General features: G+C 44.9%; 1 protein-coding gene across 1 annotated transcript in view; it reads right to left on the bottom strand.

Annotated features, from left to right (window-relative positions):
- Positions 1 to 12,854, bottom strand: part of LTBP2 (latent transforming growth factor beta binding protein 2) — a 130,623-nt gene that overhangs the window by 95,914 nt on the left and 21,855 nt on the right. The window contains exon 3 of the mRNA XM_079971817.1: positions 10,404 to 10,647. Within this exon, the coding sequence (XP_079827943.1) occupies positions 10,404 to 10,647 (244 nt within the window). The remainder of the gene's footprint in view (positions 1 to 10,403; positions 10,648 to 12,854) is intronic.

The raw sequence follows: 12,854 nt of genomic DNA, 5'->3' as shown, positions 1-12,854 counted from the left end.
GTTTATATGCATTATAACACTGTGACACCATATGGCACTATGGACTCCCACCTTTCACCAACGTGATTTCCCATAATAAAGTTTACAGCACGTTTTCTTGAAATGCTGTTTGGATTTGTCTAGATCCAGCCTAGGTCCCTGTAGTTGCATTTTCAACATAGCAGCAAACTACAGTTTGATTTCATTCAGGTCCAACCTTAATACATTAGGCCCAAAGCTTATGTAGGGGTTACGTTCTGGTGGTCTGTGCACAAAGGCAAAATCGTGTAAAGTCAGGAAGGCACATACACCCCAGAACCGCCCCACACCCACGTGACAATCTCTACCTGAGAGCCAGTGTGGTGTAGGAGAGCCGGTGTGGTGTAGGGGTTAAAAGCGGTAGTCTTGTAATCTGGGGAACTGGGTTCACTTCCCCTCTCCTCCACATGCAGCTGCTGGGTGACCTTGGGCCAGTCACACTTCTCTGAAGTCTCTCAGCCCCACTCACCTCACAGAGTGTTTGTTGTGGGGGAGGAAGGGAAAGGAGAATGTTAGCCGCTTTGAGACTCCTTAAAGGGAGTGAAAGGCGGGATATCAAATCCAAACTCTTCTTCTTTTTCTTCTTCTCTTCTACCTGTCCAAAGCCGCACATCAAACAAGGAAAACCTTGGGAGTCTCCATAGGGCCTTCCAGAGCCCTCATGCAACCTTCCTACAAGCTGGTAAACAAGGTGGAGAGCTTAAAAAGCTCTTTCTGTTCTAGGTTTTCCTGCAACTGAATTAGATTTTACCATATTTTTCGCCCCATTGGACGCACCGCCCCATAGGACGCATCTAGTTTTTTTTTGGGGGGGGGATAAAGAAAAAAAATTTATTTCCCCCCCAGGCGCGGGGCTGGCGTGGGGGAAGCCCGAGCTTCCCCTGACCCCAGCCCCCAGAACAGCCTGCTATCCGCAAGCCTAGGGAGCCCGGCGGGAAGTCGCGCCGGTCTCCCCAGGCTTGCGGAGAGCTGTGCGAAGCCCGAGCGCGCTCTTCAGCGCGCCCAGGCTTCAAAATGCAGGCAGAGCTGCGCGAAGCCCGGGACTGCAGGCAGCTCTGCCCAGCCCTCGGGAGACCGGCGCGACTTTGCGCTGGGCTCCCTAGGGCTGCGCAGAGCTGCGTGAAGCCCGGGACTGCAGGCAGCTCTGCGCAGCCCTCGGGAGACCGGCGCGACTTCGTGCCAGGCTCCTGAGGGCTGCGCAGAGCTTCCTGAAGCCTGGAGAGCCAGAGGGGTCAGTACGCACCAACCCCTCTCACTCTCCAGGCTTCCTCAAAAGCCTGCATTCGCCCCATAGGACGCACACACATTTCCCCATCATTTTTGGAGGGGAAAAAGTATGTCCTATAGGGCAAAAAACATGGTAAGTCCTCTGCATTGCTTACCATGTTCTGGGAAAGTCATGTGAGGGCCCTGGGACGCTCCCACAACCTTCCCAGAGCCCCATAAGCAAGGCAGAGGGCTTTAAAACTATTTCCATGGCAGAAAAGAGTTATGTGACCACCAAACACATATCTTTACGTGCCAGGCGAAAACATTCCTATCAGGCTTTTGACTAATTAAACAATATCTGGCCTTTTAAACAGGGGTGGGGGTATTGTTTGTTACGATGCTATGTATTTTCATGTTTTTATATTGCAAACCACACTGTGATCCTCAGATGAAGGATGGTATGGAAATACTACTACTACTACTACTACTACTAATAATAATAATAATAATAATACAAAACCCAGCACGAAGTCCTCTACCTTGCTTTGTGGGCTCTGGAGAGTCTTGTGAAATCTCACATGGCCCCTTCTTATTGTTTCCCCCACTCTCTTACCCTATTTCTATTTATTTATTTATTTATCTATCAACAAAGTACGCAAGTTGCGATCATGTAAGTACACAAGTTTTGGACCTACTGCAGTGTGCCAAAACTGAAGCGCAACTATTTTTATGCATTCATACATACGTATATACGTAGTCAGATAAGTAACACGCTTTCCTCTTTTAACAATAGAAAGAGCACAAGGGAGGCTTCTCTGCCTAACAATATAACAAAACAAAACAGAAAACAGATTTTGATCCTTGGCATAACCGGGAAGGAACTTTTTTGCCTGTGAAAGACAAGAACACTGGAAATTCTCTAGAGAATCTGAAACATTCTATGGAGTTAGAGCAACTGCAAGCATGCTAATTTAAAATGACAATCACCAGGGGAGAATTTCTTAAAGTGGGGGTGGCCTTTGGATATGTTCTACTCTAATTAGGTTTCCCCTTATTTCCTCTAATGTGCTATTGACCCCATTCCTGCTTTGTGAACCCATTAGGGCTGTTCTGCTAAGTTACATTGTGTTCTCTCCACAAACCTTTGGCATTGCAAGAATACAGGGAATAAGCCTCCTGGTGCTTCTGCCCAACTACATCCTCCCAGTTGCTCATTAGCAAAGGGATTAGAGACAATGTCTGAGCCAGTATCTCATCTCTGTCCTTGTTCACTTTATAGGCCATTTTTACAGGGGAGTCTGAAAAGCATTTTTGAGCCCCTTGCTGTATTCACATAGCATGGTCACTCTGGAGAATGCATAAGATTTTAATACCAGGAACCAAATTCAGCAGGCAATCTGAAGAAGAAGAAGAAGAAGAAGAAGAAGAAGAAGAAGAAGAAGAAGAAGAAGAGGAGGAGTAGGAGTTTGGATTTGATATCCCGCTTTATGGCTACCCGAAGGAGTCTCAAAGCGGCTAACATTCTCCTTTCCCTTCCTCCCCCACAACAAACACTCTGTGAGGTGAGTGGGGCTGAGAGACTTCAAAGAAGCGTGACTAGCCCAAGGTCACCCAGCAGATGCATGTAGAGGAGCGGGGAACCCTGTTCACCAGATTACGAGTCTACCGCTCTTAACCACTACACCACACTGGCTCTCTGGTGCCCTTTTTAACTTTGAAGGAGGAGGTGAAGTAGTGTTGACCTCTTTCTCAGGGCTTAAAGGCCATGGCTGGGTCAGGAACATTTGGAAAAAAGCAGACCTGGTCCCATTCCATGCTCTGCCCATGGCAGCGGCCTCAGTGACAGATGGAGAAGGATGGAAGAAGAACTCTCTCCACTTCATCCTCCATCTTCAATGCTTAGTAGCAGGGTGGGGCAAGGTTAGGATTGCTTCTTCACTTGGGAAATTACTTACAGTGTTACCTTGGGTTACATACGCTTCAGGTTACATATGCTTCAGGTTACACACTCCGTTAACCCAGAAATAATGCTTCAGGTTAAGAACTTTGCTTCAGGATAAGAACAGAAATCTGGCTCCGGTGGTGCGCCAACAGCAGGAGGCCCCATTAGCTAAAGTGGTGCTTCATCTTAAGAACAGTTTCAGGTTAAGAACGGTCCTCCAGAACGAATTAAGTACTTAACCCGAAGTACCAGTGTATATGTTGGACGCAGGTGGCGCTGTGGGTTAAAGCCTCAGCGCCTAGGGCTTGCCGATCGAAAGGTCGGCGGTTCGAATCCCTGCGGCGGGGTGCGCTCCCGCTGCTCGGTCCCAGCGCCTGCCAACCTAGCAGTTCGAAAGCACCTCCGGGTGCAAGTAGATAAATAGGGACCGCTTACCAGCGGGAAGGTAAACGGCGTTTCCGTGTGCGGCTCTGGCTCGCCAGAGCAGCGATGTCACGCTGGCCACGTGACCCGGAAGTGTCTCCGGACAGCGCTGGCCCCTGGCCTCTTACGTGAGATGGGCGCACAACCCCAGAGTCTGTCAAGACTGGCCCGTACGGGCAGGGGTACCTTTACCTTTACCTTACCAGTGTATATTCTTCATCTCTTCTTTCCCTGCCCTTTTCTTCCAATAAAATAAGACTGATAATGTAGACATGTGCAACATCAAAATCCATTTCTTTTAAAATGTATGAGTATGGTTTATTATGGATAGCATTTTCTTTTATATATTGTGCAATGGAACAATAGCTGGGCAACCAGTTTAACCTGTTGACTCTTACCTAAGAAGACTCTTATCATACCATTTGCAACAGTCTTCCTTCAGAGGTTGTTGGACTACATTTCCCATAATCCCTGAACAGTGCCCATGCTGGCTAGGGATTATGGGGAACGAGGTCCTAAAACATCAGCATTGGGGAAAGCTAAACAGAATGATTGACAGCAGTCATTCTATTAGAAACAAATGTCGCATATTACGTTGAAAAAATCACCGTGTAAGATAACATTTGGCTGCAAACAAAGCTGTGACCTTGAATTTGGTTGCCCCAGAAATCATATGGCTACTCCAAAATAAGCATTTTCAAGGCTGAAACATGGATTTGATATATACTCTTCTCATACCATATATAAGCTGTATCTGCATCCTACTAGGCACACACTTTCTAACATTTGTGTTTAAGGAAAGGTATAAAATATCAGTTTGTCTTACTGACACAAAATCTGTTTATTCCCCCCCCAGGAGATGATTTGTGAAGCACATACAAATCCCTCTCCCCAGTCAGTAAACTGTTCAAAAAGAATTATGTTTAAGAATAGTATCCAGAACAACTCTTTCAAAATACAGGACTGATGCTGTGATTTAGAAATAGTATTTTCATGCAGGAACAAAAGACATTAACACTTTTCTTGGAGAGTTCTCATATTTTAAGTTTCCAGAAGTGCTTGCCAAAGGTATTTGAAACTTTGTCAAAAGATGGGCTGAGAGTTAGGAGTTTCTCATTGTTCTAAGTAGAACTGCTATTTATATAATCTAACTTTGACTGGCATTAGGATATTTTTTTTTGCTTATTTTAGAAAAAGGAAAGGAAAAAGGAAAACAACAACAGAGAGTATCATATGATATCCACACTCTGATGGTTGTGAGGACCAAAGAACTTCTTGGCTGCTGTATCAAAATTGTGTTTTGCTGAAATAAGAGACTAGAAAGTGGAGAATGAGCACTATTCTATATCAGAAAAAACATGCATGGGCATAATCATGTTGACTGACCAGTTGCTTCTGGGGAAAACATTAGTGTGCACCAATGCAAATTTGGGTTCCATTCATATCGGTATTCCTAGTAAGCTCCAAAACCAAGGAAATCTATTTTGATTGTCAAGAGTATTAGTTATTTGGTGTGAAATCTTCATGAGCATATGAAGGCTCATTGTTGTTGTTGCTGCTGCTGCTGCTGCTGCTGCTGTTTAAAACCTGAAGTTTAAGATAATGTAATAATGATAAACAACTACAGACATTGCCATTTTCCATTTACAGGGCACCAGGATACATTTACAGTGAAGAGGCAATGCAAATGTTCATAGCAGCAGCAAATCATGTATATATTGGGTTATTAAAACTAGCTAGCAAAGGCTTTTAAAAGCAAGGCACTGTGTGAAAATGAAGTTAATCTATCCGCTGCAGCATATAGTTGGCTCCTAACTTTCTCAAAAATGCCCAACAGAAAGTTGGCTGCCATCTCTCCTTGGCATTTGCAAGGGTTTCTATTCTCCAGCTGGTGCCAGTTATCAACAGAAGCACAGTTAAGGGTTCATCACATCAGACGGAATGATCAGAACAGACAAACCTGGTAGCACCAGTGCAAGATTTTGGGAGTGCCAATTACATGGACTGATGAGTGAAGTTTCTCTCTTAAACATGTGAGCTGCTTAAGCTAACAGCTGAAGTTTTCCAACAAAGCAGAGAGACAGCAAATGGGCACTCGCTGCTTCTTAGATGCCAGGATGTTTTGTTGAAAACCTCTCTGGAACAGATGGAGAAGATCTTTCCAGAGGCCACAATAGGACCAATAACTCAGCATAAAGATGAAAGCAAAAGCTTCTGGAACATCTTAGAGAGATACACTTGGGAAGCCTCGTCATTTGTTGATATATCACATTTGAAGGAAGAAAAAGTACTTTTCTTTGCAGAGACCTACAGTGAAGGCCACCAATGTAGCACCTTGTTTAAGGTCTCACCTCAATCCTGGCCAGTTAAGGCAGTAAGTGGTTAGGAAAGCACGCCTAAACTTACTTCACTCTCCCTTGGGAACAGAGGGTATTTCAAAGTTTGGATAGCTTGAGAGGCAGCCTAAGACTATACTGTGTCTCTTTGAAATGTTCTCCAAAACCACAGAAGCCAAATTCATTTCCACTATTATTTAACAGGATAGATGGCTGTGGTAAAGACCACCCCTGTGTGTGTGTGTGTGTGTGTGTGTGTGTTAAGCACAAACCAAAGCAAAATAAAGCTGTAAACCTTGAATGAGTCTCCTGATACTAGTAAGCAATTAAAACAATTTAAAAATAGCCCACACATTCATGAAAGGTACTTTCCTGCTTCCAGGGTTCTTTTTTGGGGGGAGGGATGTGCTTTAAATGTATGGTGTGTACAAAGCCTCAGTGTATAGGAGAGCATGAGCACAACCAACACGATCAGCAACACCCAGAACCTGACAAGGCCAACACCCTCGCAGGAGGCCCACTGCCAACACTTGGAGCCTCCCAAACAGTTCATTCTTCTTGCTCTTGCTGCCTGTTCACCTGCCCTTTCCAAGCAAGTACCGGTAAGCAGAACCGAGAGAAGCAAGGCTAAAATACAGTTACCTCCTGTGGTGATCACACAGGGCCCCCGGACATTTGACGGTCTATTGACCCTGTGCCACCACTGCGATAGCCTTCTTCGCTGCCACCACCCCGTTTCTCACGGGGACACACGGAGTCCAGACAGTTGTTAACATTAACAAATAATCAAGTTTATTTTTAAATGCAGGAACAAGCGTATGGTTTCAGTTTATTTTTCTCTTGTCAGTTTCTTAATCATAGTTCCTAACAATTCCAAACTGATTATTCCAACTATTTATCTGATTCAACCTAACAATTCCTCTCACTCTCTCACAATACAACTCGACCAACCCACTGCCTATTCCTCCCTCTTCTTTCTCCAACTCCCAAACCTCAACTTACTTTCAAAACTTCCCACTCTAACTTTTACTCCCCCCTTGCATTCTAACTGGCCAATCACATCACACCCATTTTAACCCTTTCCTTCTGACCCATCCTAGGAGGCAAACGCCACACCTCCACACACAGTGTCCTTTCTCTCTCTCTCTGTCTGTAGGAAGTGGTGCCAACTAGGTTTTTGGCGTTCGAAAGCCAAAACGTACAACTACGGAGGCATTCGACAACCGAGGTTCCACTGTAGCTCCAGTTAGAACCAGAAGGTGGGGTAATGGTTATGGTGTTAAATGAGAACTGAGGAGACGCAGGTTCAAATCCCCAGTCATCTATGAAGCTCACTGGACAACTTTGGGCCACTAACTATTTCAAACCTACCTCACAGGGCTGTTGTAATGAATAAATGGGGTAGAGGGGAGAACCAAATATGCCAGCCTAAGCTTCTTGGATGGGCAGGAAATTTTTAAAATTGCGTCTCCATAATCTACGTTACAATAGGCAGCAAACAGTGTCTTCTTACATCCATGCTGAAGTCCCTAAAATAAATTCAGGGCTTCTACAGCCTGGGGAAACACCAGCTACTTCAAATTTATATAAAATCATAAATACAAACAAAAAATAAAACATAATCAATGTTACGAAATGTAGCAGCAGTACATAGTTTCTATTTTCTACATAGAGAGCAGATAATGCAGAAAAATAAAAGCAGCAAAACACATCATGAAAGCCAAATTTTTTGCAATGGGGTGGAAGGAGAAGCATAGTTGAATACCAGCCTAAATTAAAACCAGTGACTTGATAAAATAGTCAAATTTCACTTTGTATTTCAAATTGTAAGCAGAACCACAACCAACAACATCAACAACAAAAGAACTTTTCTAAATATTTGGGCATGTGTATTTTAATGAAATCAGCTACCCACAAAAAATCACCCACAAAACATTTTAAAATGAAAAGTATAATGCTGTGAGGAATTGATTGCAGCTCTAAGTCGTAAATTGGCCAAAAATATAATTTCACTTTTTTATGAAAGCTGCATTGACAAAAAAATAAATTAAGAGAAGTGTCAAATGTTAACATTAAGGTGACAGGGGTGTGCATGGGTAATAGGATATTTTGAGCCTTTCATATTGAAATTTAAAAATAAAAATCCCCTTGTTAGTGGAGTTGTATTTCCTTGGGACAGAGCCAGCAAGTCTTAAGCAGTGAAGAGCAGCTGGGGCAGTCCCAAATCCCAAGGCTCACTACTAATCACTGTGTCTGGCTGCCTGCACAGAGTATTCAATATTTGAATGTATGTTCTTTCTCTCCATCTAGCTGCCTAAGAATTAATGTCAGTCATATTGAGATATCTGAGTGCCTTTATGCCCAGTCATCCCAGATTTGTGAGGCAAATTCATCACATGGAGAAAGAGCTGGTGTGAAAATGGGATCCCATTTGTTGAAGGGTGGGTTACGTATACTTTTGTGTGTGTGTGTGTGTGTGTGTGTGTTTGTTTGTGTGTGTGTGTGTGTGTGTGTGTGTGTGTGTATGTAAAGCCTGAAAGCATTCTTGTTCCACATCAGGAAGGTCACAGCCTGTGGTTTCACAAGTTTTACTCAGTGGCTCAGATTCCACCAGCCATTAAAGACTCAGGTTGCAATCCTGCACATAGGCTATTTAAATGCCACTGACTTCTATGTAATGGGATTTAAAGAATCGGACTGGAAAGGATAGCAGCCATTAATTTTGGAGGGAAAAGAAAATCATATAAAGCTGCCAAAGGTTTGGGGCATTGAGGAGGAGTCACTCAACATATTTGTACACTTTTCTCCACAAAGAGCCACAAACCTGTTTTTGCTTCTTTTTTTTCCAGAATAACAGCCAACAACAAAAACAATATCTGTATTTTTGCAATTGTTACTAGCTTCTGCCTTAAGCTGCTGGATTTATGTGTTCCACTATGCCAGGGGTCAGCAACCTAAGGCCCATGGGCCAGAAGCGGCTCACGGAGGTCGTTTGACCAGCCCATGAGCCGCCCCCGAACTGAGTTGCCCACTTGCGCACTGTGTTAAACCGGCGCTGCATGGTGCTGGGACTCACTTCCGCGGTGCTGAAAATCGTGTGCATGACCACGATCCGGCCCATGGAGGGAACTCCGCAGGACCGATCCAGCCCAGGCAAAATAAACCTTGCTAACCCCTGCACTATGCAATCATGGGCCATGCAGCAGAACTGCAGGATTGCAAGGCCCATGGCCTAGCAGAGTACAGCAAAAGTCATTCATGAATATGACAGTGATGTATAATAAGGTGCCTGATTATATGACTCTAGATTCAGATTATATGACTAAAAGATTCAGGGCACAGGTCCACAAACTGTATGCATAAATGCTAATTTATATATACATGTGCAAATTTACTTATCTGAACAAATTATGGTGGTTGGTGGCTTGTGGTGCGCCAGCCAGGTGAGTGGGTGGAGGGACTAACACCCCCTGCTTGAGGCGGAGATCGGCTCCCGCCCACAACCCCTCCCCTCTTTGCAGGAGGAGAGTCTTTATCTGAACAAATTATGGTGGTTGGTGATTGTGGTCTCACCAGTAATGTAATGGGCATGTACAGCAGTGTTTTAAGAAAATTAAATAAAGGAGAAAGGGCCAGTGATCTGGGGCCTAGCACAAAAGACCCTGGGCTCAGGCTGTCTTTCTCTTCCAAGTGATCCTGGACAAAGGGGTGAAAGGAAAGATCTGCATAAGTTCAGGAAGAACCCTAGGATATAAATCATTTAAGCCAAGAATGGAAGACAGACAGCTGCCATTCCATGCCCTCCAATGGCTAAATAGGCACATTTGCTCACTGGCAGAAGAAGGGGGGTTCGGGGTGTGTGCTGCGCCCCGGGTGTGATCCCTGAGGGGGGTGACATCACCTCCCCGCCCCCCTGGGATGCTCGTTCCACCCCCATAGGATGTTTGCCCTGCCCCTGGGTGCACAGCATGTGCGCCACTCCGGGTGCCTGAGCAGCTAGCTCCGCCTCTGCATTTGCTATGGAGAAACCTCTAAGCACAATACCCCTTTTGAGTTTATGTGCATCTTCACTGCCTCTTCTGCCCTTCCACATCTGCTCTCAAATAGAATAAACCAAGGCCATGAAAACAAACCATGGCCTGTCACCATTATGCTTTTGGGATTCAATTGAATACTGGCAAAGTCAGGTTGCAGAATTAAAGTGGATTTGAAGCTTTTTGTGCAACAGGCCCGCTCTCCTTCTCACTCCTCCAAATCAAACTTTTAGTGGTAAGGAAAGGGACAGAAATGCACTGAAAAGTATGGGATAACTACGGCTTGGATTGACGCATCTTCCCTGCAAACTTTGTGCAAACGAAATCAGGATGTATGTGAAATAAACAGGTCATTTGAAAGTGACTCATATCTTTAGCCTCTTCCACACTTCTTACCTTTAATTTACAAGGGGAGCAGTAGCTCTGGTGCATAAAACTTACCCAGTTGGTAGCTTCTGCATGGTAGGTATCTGTCTTCCTCTTAGTGGGCTTTCTCTCTCTCCATTGCCTATTCTTTTGAGAGGGGAGCGTCCCGGGGGCTGGAAGGCAGCCACAGGGCCAGGAGGATGATACTCTTGTTCTGGAACCACCTCTTCACATCGAGAGCCTCTGAAGCCTGAACGGCAAATACAAAGCTGGGGGCGGCTGCAGGATCCTTTGTTCTGGCATGGAGGGTCACATACAGCTGAGGCGACAAAGAAGAGAATGAACAGATGGAGGCAATCCTAGCTTGCAATAAACTATGTGTTCCCCAGAAGAACCTCTTACCCTGTCTCACTGCACCCATGGAGATAGGTAACAGACTTTCTCTTTCAGGATGAACCTGGCTGGTTCCTGCCTTTTCAATATAAAGATAAATATAAACGTAAAGGTAAAGGTACCCCTGACCATTAGGTCCAGTCACAGACGACTGGGGTTGTGGCGCTCATCTCACTTTACTGGCTGAGGGAGCCGGTGTTTGTCCGCAGACAGCTTCCGGGTCACGTGGCCAGCATGACTAAGCCGCTTCTGGCGAAGCAGAGCAGCACACGGAAATGCCGTTTACCTTCCCACCAGAGTGGTACCTATTTATTTACTTGCACTTTGATGTGCTTTTGAACTGCTAGGTGGGCAGGAGCTGGGACTGAACAATGGGAGCTCACCCCGTCGCAGGGATTCGAACCACCGACCTTCTGATCAGCAAGCCCTAGGTTCTGTGGTTTAGACCACAGCGCCCCCCGTGTATAAATATACATGCTAACAAATCAAATGCTGGTTCAATCTCATCCCTTTCCCCATACTTTTAGGGAGGCTCTCCAACTTATGATTTTTTTCAAATTGCCAAATATAAGTTTGTCATTTAAATATCATTTGTTGCATTATTATTCTTTTGAAGGATAATCACATCAGTAAAATTGCATCAGGGATGACAGAATTATGAAGGTAGGTTTATAACACCACCAATTGATGTGATAACATCAACCAATTGGTACTGTGCACAACTGACTAATGCTGCAAATCCACAAAGCTTTTTTTTTCTAAGTTTAACCCTGTAAAGAAAATTGTTTGAACCAAATGTGGTGAGTGACCCGAGATATAAGGTTACCAGATTTATTTCAATGAATCCGGGGACACTTTTCAACTTCAATGGATTTTGTATGGGGACTGATTTGTAAATCCGGGGACTGTCCCCGGGAAATGGGGACGTCTGGTAACCTTACCCCAGAATGGAATGAGTGGCTCAAATAATATATATGTAGACACAGTCACCAAATGCTTCATGCAACGCGCTCTACGTGGGGCTACCTTTGAAGGTGACCCGGAAACTGCAATTAATCCAGAATGCGGCAGCTAGACTGGTGACTGGGAGTGGCCGCCGGGACCACATAACACCGGTTCTGAGAGATCTGCACTGGCTCCCAGTACGTTTCCGAGCACAATTCAAAGTGTTGGTGCTGACCTTTAAAGCCCTAAACGGCCTCGGTCCTGTATACCTGAAGGAGCATCTCCACCCCCATCGTTCAGCCCGGACACTGAGATCCAGCGCCGAGGGCCTTCTGGCGGTTCCCTCATTGCGAGAAGTGAGGCTACAGGGAACCAGGCAGAGGGCCTTCTCAGTAGTGGCGCCCGACCTGTGGAACGCCCTCCCATCAGATGTCAAAGAGATAAAGAATTACCTGACATTCAGAAGACATCTTAAGGCAGCCCTGTTCAGGGAAGTTTTTAATATGTAATGCTGTACTGTTTTTAACACTGATTGGGAGCCGCCCAGAGTGGCTGGGGAAACTCAGCCAGATGGGCGGGGTATAAATAATAAATTATTATTATTATTATTATTATTATTATTATTATTATTATTATGCTAGCAAAGCTCTGCTTGACTTTTAGTGACTCTCAAGTAAGAGTTTATATTGCTTCTTGGTTAAATTGTTTCCACAAATGTAGCATCTGAATCGGCAATACTTTGCAGCACCTTAACTGTGTCCACAATCAATTTGTTAGTCTTTAAAGGTGCCACAAGTTGTTAAAACTACTTCCTTATTCAGGAGGCCATGAATATCCCTGTTGACAAGCAAGGGAGTAGTAGTGGATCACAAGACTTGTAAAGGCAAAGCTTAAGAAATAACCAGGTCCTAGGGCAGGGCCCTCCAGATGCTGTTGGAGCCCAATTCCCATCATTCCTAGTAGTCCAACAACATCTGAATGGCAAAAGGTTCCATACCAGTGTCCTGTGGCTCCTAGCCACATTCTGCAACCCCCCAAGGCACTGCTGCAGACCAACAAGCTACAAGTCCACCTGACACTCCTCCACCACTGATCCAGGACACCTGCGAGGCTGCTTTTGAGCAGAGAACAATTAGCTGGGCTCCCCTTTTTTAAAAAAGCTGACTTTTGTGCTGTTTCCTGACTGGA

This window comes from Podarcis cretensis, assembly GCF_951804945.1.
Source record: "Podarcis cretensis genome assembly, chromosome: 1".
NCBI classification, from domain to species: Eukaryota; Metazoa; Chordata; class Lepidosauria; order Squamata; family Lacertidae; genus Podarcis; species Podarcis cretensis.
The sequence above is the reverse complement of the archived record's forward strand: the minus strand, read 5'-3'. Positions and strand labels throughout refer to the sequence as shown.